Source organism: Pteropus vampyrus, unplaced genomic scaffold, assembly GCF_000151845.1.
Source record: "Pteropus vampyrus isolate Shadow unplaced genomic scaffold, Pvam_2.0 Scaffold354, whole genome shotgun sequence".
Lineage (NCBI taxonomy): Eukaryota > Metazoa > Chordata > Mammalia > Chiroptera > Pteropodidae > Pteropus > Pteropus vampyrus.
Genome location: NW_011889135.1, coordinates 141,552 through 158,139, shown reverse-complemented (window position 1 = coordinate 158,139; position 16,588 = coordinate 141,552). Strand labels below are relative to the sequence as shown.

At 33.7% G+C, this 16,588-nt stretch overlaps 1 protein-coding gene and 1 long non-coding RNA gene across 2 annotated transcripts; both read left to right on the top strand.

Annotated features, from left to right (window-relative positions):
* The first annotated feature begins 1,492 nt into the window (after window positions 1-1,492).
* On the top strand, window positions 1,493-7,464 carry LOC111731211 (COBW domain-containing protein 1-like). Its single transcript, XM_023522679.1, has 3 exons — window positions 1,493-1,737; window positions 5,486-5,572; window positions 7,364-7,464. Exons 1-3 carry the CDS (start codon window positions 1,584-1,586, stop codon window positions 7,462-7,464), a joined length of 342 nt encoding a protein of 113 aa, XP_023378447.1. The 5' UTR covers window positions 1,493-1,583.
* Window positions 7,465-7,466: 2 nt separating this feature from the next.
* Window positions 7,467-16,025, top strand: LOC111731213. Its single transcript, XR_002776993.1, has 3 exons — window positions 7,467-7,743; window positions 8,581-8,672; window positions 15,983-16,025. It is a non-coding gene; the product is annotated as an uncharacterized LOC111731213 (long non-coding RNA).
* The last annotated feature ends 563 nt before the right edge of the window (window positions 16,026-16,588 follow it).

The window sequence follows — 16,588 nt, the reverse complement described above, 5'->3', positions numbered from 1 at the left end:
CTGGTAATAACTAATTTATTTTCTGTTTCTGTAGATTTGCCTATTCTGGACAGCTTTATGGAATCATGCAATATATGGTATTTTGTGAAAGCCTTTCACTCAGCATAATGCTTTCAAGTTTAATTCATCTTATAGCAGGTTATCAGCATTTGTTGACTGTGAGATAATTTTCTATTGTACGAATATACCACATTTTGTTTATCCATTCATCAGGTGATGAATATTTGGGGAGCTTTAACTTTTGACCACTGGGTAAAACTTTTTGCCCTGATTGAAGCTACATACTATTACAGCAATACTCAGTCACTATGCCTGAGTCGGCCTTGTAGGGCACAGGTTTCTCTTGGTGAGAGATAAGTGATGTTAATAGCATTCAGCCAGAGCCATGTAAAGGAATCTGCAAGAATGTGCCAGAAGAATAAAATATGTAAGAGAAGGTGGTCAGGGCCCTAACAGTTTCTGTTCAGGCAGTAATACAGTGCTGAAGGATCACTGAGTGCTGTTCATAAGAGCAAAATCTGAAAACAATTGACCTGAAATGGATAAATTGCTGTATAGTCACATAGAACTGTAGAGTATAATACAACGATGAAGTTGAAAAGTATAGCTAACCCCAGAGTACATATTTCGTATGATACTCTTTTTATGAAGTTCAAAGACAAGCAAAACTAAACAGCATATTGTCTAAGTACATATATACATGATAAAACTAAAAAGAAAAGAGGGAATGAGCAATCACCCATAATCAATTCATGATAGTGATTACTATCTTAGGGGAGAGGCAAATGGTTGGAATAGAAAAGGGGCACATAGATATATGTAATTTATTGGTAATGTTTTTAGGTTAAGGGTGAAGGTAAGAGAGTTAATTATAAACATATAAGTACAAAGGAGAATTATCATGGATTAATGATGAGAGAGTATCACGAACCAAAGAATATAATAAATTAACTCAGCTTACCTAAGGTCCAAACAAAAAATGACAAAGAACAATAAATGAAAGTAATGCATGTACATTGTAAAAATTTGGATATACATTTAAAATATATAATTACAAAAAAAGAGAAAGGTTTCGCTGGTTATTTCTTCAGGTAGAACAATTATAATTAATATTTTATTGTTATAGCCTATTTCCCACCCCCATGAATTTAAAAAAAAATAATGATACTAAAAAATGACAAGTTGGTAAAGTCTTTGCCCTTTGGGAACTCTTTAAACCAGGTTACTCATTCCTGGCCTCAGCCCTACCTACCATCATCCATTGGCCATTTAAGGCTGCAGGCGCTTAGAGTGACAGAGTCAAAGCAGGGCTGGTCAATGAGTCCTGACAACTCCCTGCCGCGCTCAGGTTCAGAGAACCCGCTCCAGGGCGTGTCCAGTCCCTTGGGGGCGTGTCTAAAAGACAAGGCGGTCCTCCGACAGAGCCCAGGTAATCGGGGAGGGATCGGGAGGAGCCACGCGTCGCGGCGTGATGACGTAAACGCACGCGTCTGGCGTGGCGTGCTCGGCGTGCTCAGCCACTGTCCGGCGCCTGGGACCCAGCTCCGGAGCTGAGGGGGAGGTTTGCTGTGCTGTTGGCCGGGATGTTACAGGCTGTTGGCGCTGTGAATGAAGAAGAGGAGCAGGCGGAAGAGGATTGTCCTGAATTGGTCCCCATTGAGACGAAACAAAGAGAGGAGGAGGAAAAGTCTGGCCCCGGCGCTAAGATCCCAGTCACAATTATCACTGGTTATTTAGGTAACTAATCATCCCGGTCAGAAAATGCTGTGAACGCTGATATCCTGGAATTTTGGGGGCGACTGTGCCTCTTCTTAGGTATGGGGCTTTCTGACCGACAGCAAAGGTCTCTGAGCTAGAGGCTGGGTCCCTTGATCCCCATATGGGTTGCTTCTTATCTTGGGGGTAGAGATGCCCAGACCCTTCTGCGTTAGATTCACGTTTATCAAGTGAGATTGAAAGTTAATCTCATATTTTGAAACTAGTACTGGTTTTGCCGTCTGGAGTTCGGACCCGCCCCCTGTGACCTTTAACAAGTTATCTTAACCTGAAGTTTATCTACCTCACTTGAAAATGTAAATAATATCAGTCACCTGTCTGAGTTTGTTTTTTCATCTGCCAAGTGGGGCCGGAAGTACCTACCTTGTTAGTCTGTTAGCATTAAAAGGGTGTCTGTCTTTAAAATGCCTGATGCATGGAGGGGCAATCCTCAGTAGATTCCCCTTCGCTGCGAGCCAATCTCTTCCAGCCATTCGTGGAAAGTACTCCATCGCGAACATTTTTTTTTTTTTTTTCAGATCGGTTTGTAAAGCCCTGTAGGAGAAAGTGAGAATAAAATCTCTGCCCTCCAAGACTGTATTTCTCAAAGTGAGGTTGTTCAGTAGTGCACAGGGACACTTGAATTCCTTCATAGGTTTGTAAACATGCTACAGTTTTCTAAGGACAGTTAATGTGCTTACACAAGAGGTACTTTATTGGTAAAGTTTGAGAACTATTATTTTAAAACGTTAGTTAAATAGAAGGGCTAGAATAAATACATGACCATATCAAAAGTGTGGGAAAAGTTAAGAAATCTAAGAAAAATGAAACAATTTGGGGGAAAAAAATACCATTCCTAGATGATGCTAGTGACAAGTACAAACATGGTGCTCTTGTAGGCCTTTTACATGAAAATAAGAGTTAAACCACTGGTATTTTCCTTTTTTATTTTGTGAGCTGTAAGTTTATTCCCATTTTTACTCAGGACTAATTTTATAAAGGAATTTACTTTTGGCATTTTTCCACTGTTGTTCATTTTTTTTTCCCTTGTAATTCTTCCCACCCCCACTTCCACCCTTGACCTACGGATGTTGGGATGTTGCCGGATGTTGGGATGTTGCCGTCTCCCTTTTTAAGAACTGGATCTCTGAAGGCTGGGCATCCCCTCCTACAGGCTCGCACCCGTGCGCCCCTCCCAGGGTATGGTCCGCGGCTCCACCTGGGGCGCCAACCCAGGACCTGCATGTAAAGCAGACGTGCTAACCACTACACTATGGAGCCACCCCTTCCACTGTTATTCAGATGCTATTCTTCTGAGAAGTTGAGCAGATTTCTTGTCTGAAACAGTATATAGTTTAGACGTCCCACTCTGGCCTTCCACTTTTGCTCATTGGTAGGTCAGTAGAACATTGGAGATAATAGTATGAAGCCTAGGAGTAGAAACTCATGCCAGCAACCTTGTTGCTGAATCTAGGAATAGTTTCACTGCTTACTCTTGACCATTTTCTCTTTCTTGAAACGTTCCGTCAGGTTCCATCACACTTTTCTTCTGATGGTTCCATCTACTTCTCTGGCTTCTCCTTTTTAATTTTTTCCCCCCGGCTCATTCCATCCTTTTAACTTCACATCCATATGGTTTCTATTTTGATGTCCCACACACATTTCAAACTTAACATGTCGAGAACTTTATGTTACCATCCCCTCAAATCCTTCTGCTTCTGATCTAAAACAGAGGTCCCCAACCCCTGGGCTACGGGCAGTTACTGGTTCTTGGCCTCTTAGGAACTTGGCCACACAGCAGGAGATGAGTGGCAGACAAGCAAGTGAAGTTTCATTTGTATTTACAGCCGCTCCCTAGTGCTAGCATCACTGCCTCAGCTCCACCTCAGATCATCAGGCATTAGATTCTCATAGGAGCACCGGTCCCTGGTGCCAAAAAGGTTGGGGCTGCTGCTCTAAAAGCTTCTTAACTAGTCTTGAGTCATGCTTTAATATATTTTCTGTATTTTAGCCTTAATGATCTTTATAAATGTTAATCTTATTGTGTCATACCCTTCAGTGGTTTTCATTTGGGTTAAAGTTCAAATTCCTAACATGAATTACAAAGTTCTGTATGACCTGGCTCCTGACAACCTCTCCAGCCTGTAAAACTGTGGCCCATCCACATTGAACTACTTTTACTTCTAAAAGGTGCCAAGTATTTTAGCCCCTGGTATACTTTTCTTCTTACTCTTACTCCTTTGGCTAGATGTCTCTCTTAGGTGCTCTGTAACATCTGTACATCTATTAAACGTGTCATCTTGTGACATAATTGTCTCTTTATTGATCTGAATTTTACTCTGTATCCCACTCCTTAATGTTTCCAAGCTTCATGAAGGTCGAGACAATTTATCTCTGTCTTGTGCACTTTTCACCAGGGCCCAGCATAAAATCTGGTCTGTAGTAGATTTTGAATGAACTATGTCTTAAAGTCTTTTGCTTCATAATTTGGTTAATTATTAAGCCCTAGTAATTTTATCAGAAGGTCTCTTACATCCACATCTTTTTAACTGATACTACCTGGTAAAGCACTCACGTTCAGGTCCACTGTCTCACACTTGGACTGATTTTAAGAATTTCCTCATTGCCCTGCCTCCTGAAGTTCTGTCCCTTCCATTCTATACTTTACACTTTAGTGATATTGAGCATCCCAAAGCATTCTAAACACAAGCCTTTCATCCTCTCAACAATTTTTGAAGGAATATGACCTAAAAATGTTGAAGATATTAATACTCTAATACTCAGTAAATCCCTCTTGGTTATACCCTAGAAATCTTATAAATATACTTCAGAAGATATGTGTAAGCTTACATGTAATAGTTTTTAGCAGCACTGTTTGTATTAGCAAAACACCAGAAACAACCCAAATGTCCACTGATATATTTATACAATTGAACTACACTACTATCAAGTTAAGGTTGTTGTTTTACTCTGTGAACTTTGTTGTCTTTGGTTCATAAGACAGATCATCTGCTACTTCAGCTGAACATATTAGGTTTTATATGCCACCTACTGGATAAAGTTAGTGTAGCTTTATGTTTCTTTCCAAATACTGAATATTCTGTCTTTTGTTATCATTTCCTACATCCATTCTTTATTTTGTGTATGTGTGTGTGTGTGTGTGTGTATGATACATGTATATAAAATCAATTTTATAGATTGCTTTAAGCATATTAAAAGTAGCCATATAGTCAGTTCGAATTTGTGCCTGGTTAATGATGAGCGTTAAAATAAAAGATCTTTCTATATGTAAATTTTAAGGAATTAAACAATATATTCTTGGTTTAGAAATATTGTCATCATGCAAAGGGATTTAAATATTTTATATGTTATGAACTACATGAGTATTTTATTCTTTGGAAGCCATTACTTCAATAATCTCTTATTAGAAAATTTAGATGCTCTTATATTGTGTTAAATTATATAGAAGGCATGTTATTTTTGTCATGAGGTCGAAGAAAGCTGTGTGATCTAAATTGTAGGAGTATTTGTAAATATAAAATGTTATGTCAACAAAACATTTCTAATACTTTTCATAAAGAACTTTAATCTTCCTCTAGAATAATCTTAGTTAAATAATATTTAAAAAGTAGCATGTAAATTTTTAAAAACATTGTGACTCTTTATATCTTTTTTGTGTCTTTAAAATTAATCTTTGAACTTTGTTATTTAAAACAAATATATTTAATAGGTGCTGGGAAGACAACACTTCTGAACTATATTTTGACAGAGCAACATAGTAAAAGAGTAGCAGTTATTTTAAATGAATTTGGGGAAGGTGAGTAGAGTTCAATAAATGCCATGCTCAAAGATTTATAAGACAGTTTATTTTACTCATGACTTGATATTTCATATTCAAAACTGTAAATGCAAGGCATTTTAATGTGAGTACATTAATGTGGATAGTTTTGGAAAATTAGATTAATTTCTGTTAAGCTTTACTTTGTACAGATTTTGAATACTGAAATTAGATAGTCTCTATAAAATTTTATTTTGTATAACTTTGGAATTCATACTAATGGAATTAAGTTAAATTTTTACATGAAATAAATAATTCCAGAAGTAAAAATCTATGATATTTGATATGAAAGAAAGTTCTTTCAGAAACTAGAATGGTGCTTTTGTAATAACTGTATTGTTTGATGGCAATTTTTAAAAAATTTGAAAATGCTTCAATTATTATAAGTTTACTTTCTTGAATGTTTCTTATCTGCAAAGCATTTAACCTGAAGATTTTAAAAATAAGTTGAAGGTATAGTTTCCATCCTCAAACTTCAATTACCTGTGAAAATACATTTAACATTCCAATTTTTTATCTTTAATATTGAACTGTAGTTGAAAAAAGTCTATACAATAGTGTTAGGCACAGTTCTTTGATTACTTTTTATAAATTTTTCTTCTCATGTGCAAATTTTAATAAAAACTCACTTTTAGCCAAAAAATGTAACTTCTGTTAGAATATTTCTTAAGATATTTTCAGTTGTAAATTATGAACAGGATGGTAGAGGCCTATTAGTTAAATGTGATTTTTGGTTTCAGTAAACTAAAGAAAAAGTCCTGTTAGTTACAATAAAAATCCTAAATTTTTTTACTCACAATCTTATATTCTAGCTTCTTATTAACTGATCTTTTGGACACTGATTACATTTATTATTTCTTACTATTTTTCTTCATTCTTTCTGGATCATTTTCACAGTTTTGTCCTTTATAGCATTCACAGTACTGTCCTTCACATTTTATTAATGTTTTCTACACCCTGAATTCTGTAGCAGCCCCTTTCAGAGTTCTTTGTCATTGCCTAACTGAAATATAAACAAAAAATATGTAAGTGAAAAATTACTCTTTTTTTTTTCCCCCATTTGCTTTACTGGACATTTAGAAATCTTCCTTGGCTTTGATATATTTATTGGAGAGAAAATAAGATATTTTAAATCATTCTTATATGATAACAAGCAAAGCAGATTATCAGATATACTTTATTTTTTTCTGAAGTGAGCATTGCTAGGAAACGTGTATTTGACTAAAATTTCATTTTTTTAAAATGAGCACATTGGCCAAGCAAACTTCCTCAAATGAACTAAGGTTTTTACTATTAGTGGGAAAAGTGAGTAGTCTGTCTAAAAGAAACGAAAATAATTTAGCGGAAGAATGAAAAGAAAATAGAGATAAGGCCCTTAAGAGGTCAAAGGGCATATAAAAAGTAATATATAAAACACTAGTCTCTCTAGAAAGTTGGCCATGGACAAGAAAGAATGCCTTTGGAATAGCTACGTTATTAGGAAATTAGGCAGTGGACAAGGAAGAGACCTAAAGAGGAATTAGGTGTGATTCATTAATTTTGGATTTTTAGGGGCTTAAATCCTCTAAAAGAAAGAAAAGCTAAAATAATCTAGAGTAGTATAGTTTAAAATATTGAGGCTGCATGAATAGAATGAAAGAATAAAAATTATAAAATGTATTTTCTGCTTTGAAATCTTTATTATTGAGTACCCTTATACTTTTTTTGGTTGGCTAGTGAACATAATCTGAATGTTCTAAATGTTCATAATCTAAATGTTACTTATTCCAGGAAGTGCTGTGGAGAAATCCTTAGCTGTGAGCCAAGGTGGAGAGCTCTACGAAGAATGGCTGGAACTTAGAAACGGTTGCCTCTGCTGTTCAGTAAAGTGAGGAATGTGTTTGCTGTGCACTTGTTGGTTTACTATAAATGTATACTGATTATATTTCCAGCTTCTATTTTCTTGTGTAATTTAACAGTGTAGTATTTTGTTGTATTTTCGAGTAGAAAGTAGACTTATTAGGATGTGTTTCTTGCTGTATTTTTTTATGTGTTCTAATGCTTTGGCTTTTTTTTTTTTTTTTTGAGTTTTTTATTGTTTTTGATGTCAAGGTTTATTAAATCTCCATGGTGCATGAAAGTCTTATGTGTGAAGAACGATTCTGAGTTTAGTAAGTCATTGGTCTTAGTTCTAAGTATTCAACCTCTAAAAACAAAAATAAATGAACATTATAAAAGAGAAAATCTTCACATTATATTCCATAAGTTATATTGTTTCCAAGGATAGTGTCTGTTTTATTCACTAATATACCACAGATCTTAGAAAAGAATCTGACATATAGTAGTCTCTCAAATATTTGTTTAGTGAGTTAGGAAAATTAACACCTGTACTGTGGATTTTGTATGTTCTAATAAATTAAATTTCTTCTACATCATTTACCATCTTAGTTGTTTGATTTTGAAATGTATTAACAGCTAAAATCATAACATTTTCTTGAACAACCAAAATGCAATTCATTAATTATTTTCTCGCACTTTTGATATTATAAGAAGAAATAGAAATTAAAGCCTGGTACTCTAATTCAGAACAGAATTAAAAGGTATTTAATGATAGTAACCCTTTAGTTGTTATATTAAACTACTATAATTCATAAATTTTATCATTATTTGGATGTTGATTTTTTTCTTTCATAAAGCTATAAAAATAACAGATTCTGACTTTAGTCAGATATACTAAAATTTCCTCTGCTTCTAATTTTAATAAAATTAATGTATTAACTCATCATGTATCTGAGTTCTTTTTACCTATCAGTGTATATGCATTAATTTTTTTCCCTCATTTGTGAATATTGGATGGAAATTTTGTTAGAAGTTTGAGAGTGAGTTAAATTTTCAGATGCCTAAAGATATTTTTATCTCAGATTGCTGACTATATCTTTAAATGATTATAATGACCACTTTAAAATATTCAGGCAATCAACTGTATATTATGTTTTGGTATTCTCCAGGGACAATGGCCTTAGAGCTATTGAGAATTTGATGCAGAAGAAGGGGAAATTTGATTACATACTGTTAGAGACCACTGGGTTAGCAGACCCTGGTAAGAAATGATGTTATTAATAACCAGAATATAGTTCTTAAATATTTTTGAATAAATGTACTAAAGGAATATCTAAAATGAGTATTAAATTTTTAGATAAAAAAAAATTTTTATTTAAAATAGGAAAAAATATTGGTCGTTATGTTTCTTTGGCAGATGAGTCATGATCAAAGTAGTTGGTATTTTTAACGTGATAATAGAATTCGAAATTTTAGTGATGTAAGGCTATTGGTAGTAACAAAAGTTGTTAAAAATATGGAAATTGAGGAAAAAATAAGACATTCTACTTCTAGGTATATATTTGGTTGATTGTATTCTATAGAGACCTTATTTCTGATTGCTTTCTAATCCAGTTTTCTTAGATTGTTATTTAAAGATATTTAAGGGCATTTGTATTCTAATCCCAGCAATATTTATTCTCTTTAACTGTAAGCATTTTGTTTTTCTACTACTAAACTGAAAATAATTTTTATGTTTTTGTAAATATTGTCATAGGGTAGAGTTAAATCAAGCCTACTGGGCATTTTTCCTGGTGTTGAATGAAATTTTTACCTCTGAATGGAATTACATCTAAGTTTCCCTGTTGAAACACAAAGTTGACCTGTTACTAACAATGGGCTTCTGTTTCCTTCTTACCCAAATGACTTTTAGCTAGCATTTTCATTCCTAGTTTGCAGAACATTTAGTGTTTGTTTTGTAAAAGGTATGTCTTACTCATACCTTTTTTTTTTTTATCTGGGTCTATGGCATTAGGCCATGAAACTATATTAAAGTAATATTTGGGAATAATTTGTTAAAAGGGTCATAATTGTTTAAAAGAAATATTGTATTATACTGAAGGTTCAGATGTCATCAGTAGTTATTATACTTCGAAGTATCACATAACAACATTGTCTCCATGTTTTCAAATACTAATTGAACTAAGTTGTACTATTTTGGTCCTTATAGTAGGCATGGATTTTTCATACATTTCCAATAGGTCAGACTGATGATAAGACTTGAACTACTATATTGCTGTTAAATATTAATTTAAATCTGGCAAAATGGGAAAATATATGCTTTTTTGAAATAGCAAATATCAGTTTCTTTCACTCTAACCACTTTATAGAGAAACACTCTTGTAACTCTGAGAGTAAGTGAGTTTAATAAAACATGGTTTAGTTTTTCAGAGATAAAAAGAGAAGTTAAAGATCTCAGAGAAAGCTTTTATACAAATCATAGATGTAAATGGGTTAATGTTTTTTGTTTCTAACTTTCTTTGATGATTTTTATTGTTTGAGTAAAAATGAAACAATCCATTTACCAAAATTTAAACTTAATTACCAAGTTTTGAGGAGGAAGTTTAAAAAAAAACAAACCCTCTATCTCAGTACCATTGAAATACAAGTAGGTAAATTTCATTCCGGGGATTTCAGTGTGCCATTGTTACTTGTGTGGTATATTGAATGACAGCATTTGCCTTAGTCGTGAGCTTGTGCAAAATGAAGATTCTTGAGCCCCATCCCAGATCTACTGAATCAGTATTTCTAAGGGTAGGGCCCAGCAAGCTGTTTCAATAAGCCCTCCAGGTAATTCTTATATATGCCTAGGTCTGGGACGCCCTCTAAGCACTTCTGAAAGCTGTATAAATATACAGCAATAATTTTATAAAACTAGGATCATATTCTTTGTGCTATTCTGAATAATTATTAATCTAGTTTTATTTGAATTTAAAAGAACTTAAAAGAAGTGAAGGAATTGCTAAATATCGGATAAATACTTCATTGCAAGAGATATGAGTTAAGAAAAGAAAGATAAAAAGCATAAATAAATTGGACAAGTTGTTTTTAAAACTACACATTTCTGTTTTCAGAGTATTATTCATTGACTCTCTGGCATAAATGATGAGAGAATTAACACTTCAATTTTCTCCCATCTCCTGGTTTTGGTTAATGGCATTCTGTGCTATGTTGTCAAGGTTTCTAACATTTACATTTTGTCCTACTTTGTTTAGTTCTGTATTTAAACGGTTTTAGTTCTCATTACCAGTGTTGTGGCTTCTCTGATTCCTTAGTTGATCAGTCTCTTGAATGACTGAATGTCATGGTCAGGTAATCTTTTCAAGATAGAGGTGCTGTATTCCCTGTATTTTGGATACTTCATTGCTTGAGAATACTTGTCTTTTGTATATTTTGAGTTTCAGTGCTGCTGTTTCCTTTATTGTTTGAGAATGGGTGCCTATTTTCATTCTTGAAAACAACTTGACTGGAGGTAATATCCTTAGGAAACACTTTCGTTAGAACTTTGTAGTCATTATTTTATTATTGTTTTATTATATTGGGTCATTATTATATTGTAGAAATGTCTGATTTCCTTGAAAGTGACTTGCTTTTTCATCTAAAATGCTTGAATTATTTAAGAAATATAACCAGGATACATCTCGGTGTCATTCATAATCATTTTTTCCTGGATTACAATATACTCTTTAATCTGTAGATTTAGTTCTTCGTTTAGGGACATTTTCCTATGAAGAGTTTTTCTGTCAAATTATAGGGTCCTCTATGACACTAATTTTCCATCTATTCTATTTTCTTTTGTTCTCCATATCTATTACTTTTTCATTGTTTTAATTTGTCTTTTGCCTCTGCATTTACTGTAATTATTTCAAACCTTCCTTTTTGTTAGCAATTCTGTTTTCACCAACATCTGTTCTGTTCCTTGATTTTTTTTTTGTTCCTTGATGTTTTAAATGAATTAATTGGTTCAGTAATGGTATATTGGCCCTAAGTTTATTTCTTTAGCACTACAAATCACTTTTCATATTACTCTGCTTCATCTTGCTTTAGAGATTGTTTTTAATTAAGATTGTATTTTTAAGTTGTTTATTATGAAGACACCCTTGAAAATGTCTTTGGATTATGTTTATTTTCAGAATAAGTTCTTTGCCATTTGTATGCCCTGTAATTTCTTGAACTTTTTTCCTTTCCTGCCTTTGACCTTTTTTGTTTCTTCAAGCTCTAATACATGTGCATAGTTTTTTTTTTCAGCATGTTTGTGTTTGATGTAGGAGTAGGAGACTCAGAGAACTTTTGTTTAATTTTTATTTTTCAATTAAAGTTGGCAATCAGTATTATTATATATTAGTTTCAGGTGTACAGCATAGTGGTTAGACATTTATATAATTTACAAAGTGATCCCCCAGTTAGTCTAGTACCCATCTGGCACTATACATAGTTATTACAATATTATTGACTATTCCCTTTGCTGTACTTCACATCCCCTTGACTATTTTGTAACTTCATCTCTTTACCTTTTTCACCCACCTCCCCTAAAACCCCCTCCCATCTGGCAATCATCATTTTGTTCTCTGTATTTGTCAGTCAGTTTCTGATTTGTTCATTTGTTTATTTTGTTCTTTAGTTCCACATATAAATGAGGTCATATGCTATTTTTCTTTCTATGTCTGGCTTATTGCATAATACCTCCTAGGTTCATCCATGTTGTCATAAATGGTAAGTTTCTTTTTTTTTATGGAAGAGTAATATTCCATTGTATGTATGGAACCACATCTTCTCTATCCAGTCTATTGATGGGCACTTAGGTTGCTTTCATATCTTGGCAATTGTAAATAATACTGCAGTGAACATAGGGGTGCGTGTATCTTTTTGAATTAGTGTTTTAGATTTCTTTAGATAAATACCCAAAAGTGGAATTGCTGGGTCATAAGTTAGTTCTTTTTTTTTTTTTTTTTTTTGTGGAACTTCCATACTGTTTTCCATAGTGGCTACATCAATTTGCAAACCCACCAACAGTACATGGGTGTTCCCTTTTCTCCACATCCTCACCAACGTTTAATTGTTCATTTATTGATGATGTGAAGTGATATCTCATTGTGGTTTTAATTTGCATTTCTCTGATGATTAGTGACCTTGAGCACTTTTCATATGTCTATTGGCCATCTGTATGTCCTATTTGGAGAAATATCTATCAGATTATCTGCCCATTTTTAATCAGACTGTTAGTTTTTTGTTGTTAATTTGCATGAGTTCTTTATAAATTTTGGCTATTAACTTGTTACTGGATGTATCATTGGTGAATATCTTCTCCCACGCAGTAGTTTGTCTTTTTTTTGTTGATAGCTTCCTTTGCTGTGGAAGAACTTTATCATTATGAAATGTCCTTCTTTGTCTCTTATTTTAGCCTTTGTGACATAAGCATTGCTACCCCAGCTTTTTTGTTTGTTTGTTTGTTTTCATTTGCATGAAATATCTCTTTCCATTCCTTTACTTTCAGTCTGTATGTGTCTTTCGATCTGAAGTGGGTCTGTTGAAAACAGTCTATGTATAGGTCTTGTGTTCTTATTATCCATTCAGCTACCCTATGTCTTTTGATTGGAGCATTTAATCCATTTACATTTAAAGTGATTATTGATAGGCACATAGTTATTGCCATTTATTATTCATATTTGTGTTCTTCTCTCCCCTCCCCTGCCCTTCTTTTTCTTATAAGAAGTCCCTTTAACATTTCTTGAAATTACTGGTTTGGCGGTAATGAACTCTTAGCTTTTTCTTGTCTGGGAAGTTCTTTATCTCTCCTTCAATGTTAAATGATAGGCTTACTGGGTAGTATAATCTTGGTTGTAGGTCCTGGACTTTCATCATTTTGAATATTTCCTGCCAATCCCTTCTGGCTTGCAAAGTTTCTGCTGAGAAGTCAGCTGACAATCTTATGAGAGCTCCCTTTTAGGCAACTGACTGCCTTTCTCTTACTGCTTTTAAGATTCTCTGTCTTTAACCTTTGACATTTTAACTATGATGTGTCTTGGTGTGGGCCTCTTTGGGTTCATTCTTATTTAGGACTTTCTATGCTTCCTGGACTTGTATGTCTATTTCCTTTGCCAGGTTAGGGAAGTTTTCAGTCACTATTTCTTCATATAGCTTCTTAATCCATTATTCTCTCCTCAGAGAACTTGTATTGGCTTAGATATGGTGTTGCTGAATTCTTTTTTAATACCTGACTCATATTACCTAAACTCATTTTTCTCCTGAGCCCATTTGAAAACTGTATATTGCTGGGAGCAGGGAGGGAAGCAAAGGGAAAAGGAGTGACTGAGTGTCAAATGGACAATGTGACTTTTAGGCTCTCCTCTCTTAAAATACCAAGTGCTCCCCACTCCGAGATTTGTTCCAGCTACTCATGAATATACATCCTATACCTTGTGAGAAGACATCTTGAACTTTAGACCTCTGTCTTCATTTTGCTCTGAGCCCTACCTAGAAAGTGACTTTCCCCACTGCAAATATGGAGGTGGTTAGGAACTTTTATACTTGAAGTTTTCTTGTTGACCTTTTTTTTTATTATTGCTTATTCTTCCCTCACTTCTAGGGAGGAATAGCTTTCATTTTGAAAGCTATTTCTGGTAAGCGTTAGGGTTTTGTGAACTATTTTCCTATAACTTCTTCTTAGGGAAGGGAATAGATTTAAAGAGCTATCATAAGTCACATGGAACTTTCCGTTTCTTATTTTGACTATGACTCTTCAAAATTTATGGCAGGAGGTTGTATATTTGGTAGCTGCTGATAAAATTTGGCTTTTAAAATTTTTATTTTGTTTATTTTTGTTTTGTTTTATTAGATTTTGAAAATGGAGATTCTGCAACCTAAATCAGGATTTCTTAACCTTTGCACAAATGACATTTTGTCTTGGGTAATACTATGTCGTGGGGGCTATCTAGTGCATTTTCAGATGTTTCATAGCATCCCTGGCCTCTGCATGCTGTTAGCATTCCCTAGTTGAGACAACCAAAAATATCTCCAGACATTGCCAAATGTTCCCCAGGGGAGAAAAATCACCCTGTGTTGAGAACGACTGATTAACTTCATTCTCTCATCTCTACTCCTCCTGCTAAACACCTGCATCCAAATGTTAAATAGTTATTTTTTGTGTGGCCTGGTAGTATTATACCAAAGATACACATCTAATTTAGAATAAAAGCTCTAATACACTGTTGCAGTTCAACTTAATACTAGGCAAATGTTCATTGTAAAGGACTTACAAGCTATCTGAATAGAAATCAATGAATTACAAAAATAAAATGATTTATGTACAGTATTAGGAATTTTATTGAGTGAAAAAATTAATACATTTTAATGACATTGTTTGTAGTAATGATACAGTTTATTTACTTTTTTCTCCCTCATTAATTAAAATCATGCTATTGGCCAAGTAAGTGAAGAAAATTCTTATTGAAAATTCAGTTGTTTCCCATTTAGGAGACTGACACTCTCCACTTCTAAGCTAAATAATTGTCATGGTAAAGTAATTTCTGTGAAAAGGACAGACATTGATTCAGCCCCTGTTACTCACAAATCCTATTTCAGTCAAATTGGAAAACTATTAAGTTTTTGGGAAAAAATCAATAGGTATCAGGAAACCATTAGATCTTGTGGCCCTTGCTATATCTTGCATGAGTAATCTGTAAATAGCTGACAGGTATTTCATTGTTGACACAGAGTGATGCTTTGTGGTCCACATCTCGACAGGGTAGGTGGACAGTTTTAGACATTGGAATGAGTTCAGTTATCCTTGTTTTTCCCCAATACTCATTCTTTTAGACAGCCCTGTCACTAACTGGACTTGTGATGCTTTGAAAAATCAAATTCTTTCTTTGCTGTCAGTTTTCTTTTTCTTATGTTATGGCATACTAATCAGGGTGTGTGGTTTGGTACTGAACCAGTATTTGTCAAAAATAAGTTTTAATTTCTTGTTTAGAAATTATTTTTCATCAAACCCAGATTTTATATCAATATTAAATAGTGTAAGGATTTATTAGTAATGCCATAGAGTGTATAATTTTACATTTTGTTTTTTTACAAGTAAATTTTTTTTTTAGTTTTTAGACAAGTGATTTTGGAATCATCTATTTTGTTTTGCTTTCTTTAGAGAAGAGAATTCATTATTTGTAAACCGTATGATTACTATATTCATGAGAGAGAAAATAAAAATAAGTCCTATGTGCACACAGCCATATTGCCCAAATTATTTGATAATATTTGTTGGTAAATTATGGCATTGTTAGAAGCTTCGTTTGGGGTTTTTATTTGATATGAGTGGGTTTTGTTTTGTTTTGTTTTTAAGAAAGGGAAAGGAGAAGAAATGGATGTAAATAGTGAAAGGTTCTATCACTGTAATTCCTGTAAGAAGATTGGAAACTCATATATTTGTATATGTGTTTACTTGCTAATTCTGTTAGAGCAAATTAAAACATGAATAGAATCATGTTTCTCCGTTTGAAAAAGTATTTTTATTTGATCAGTATTATATATTTTCAGGTGCTGTAGCGTCTATGTTTTGGGTTGATGCTGAATTAGGTGTTGATATTTATCTTGATGGTAAGTTAAAGAATTTTCAAGTAAATCGTTATTATGATTAAATTCATTTTTGTTCACATTTTCATTTTAATTGCTTGTATTGTTACTCTTTTTAAACTTGTTTAATTTGGTGATGAAGTAAGTCTTTGTTCATACAGATTCCAAAGCATTGTCTAAAGGCAATGGTAGAACTAGATGTCAAATCTTAATCTCAACTCTGAATTTAGTGCTTACACTCAGATTTTTATTTTAAAATGTTGTGTAGAATTCCTGTTCTCTATTGTTTGATTTATGTACTGCGGTGTGTTATCAGTCCTCCCTCCGCCCACCTCTGTTGTGTTCCCCTCTCTTTTCCCTAAGCCGTTTACCTTTTTTAAAACCAGGTCTTTCATAGACTAAGGGGTGCAATAATTTAAGAATCAGTCATTTGGCCCTAATATATGTGGCATTTACCTGATCGAATTCTTTCAGCATCATCAAACTCATTCTGCTGTTATCCTTTGAAAAACTGGTTTAGCATATAAATTCAGAGATTGTCAAACTAATTAATGATTTGGAAATTTAGGT

Coding starts and splice junctions, on each gene's coding strand:
- LOC111731211 (XM_023522679.1), top strand. CDS start 1,584: ATGTTACAGGCTGTTGGCGCTGTGAATGAAGAAGAGGAGCAGGCGGAA. Junction 1,738..5,485: donor AATTATCACTGGTTATTTAG/GTAACTAATCAT, acceptor TATATTTAATAG/GTGCTGGGAAGACAACACTT. Junction 5,573..7,363: donor TTTAAATGAATTTGGGGAAG/GTGAGTAGAGTT, acceptor TACTTATTCCAG/GAAGTGCTGTGGAGAAATCC.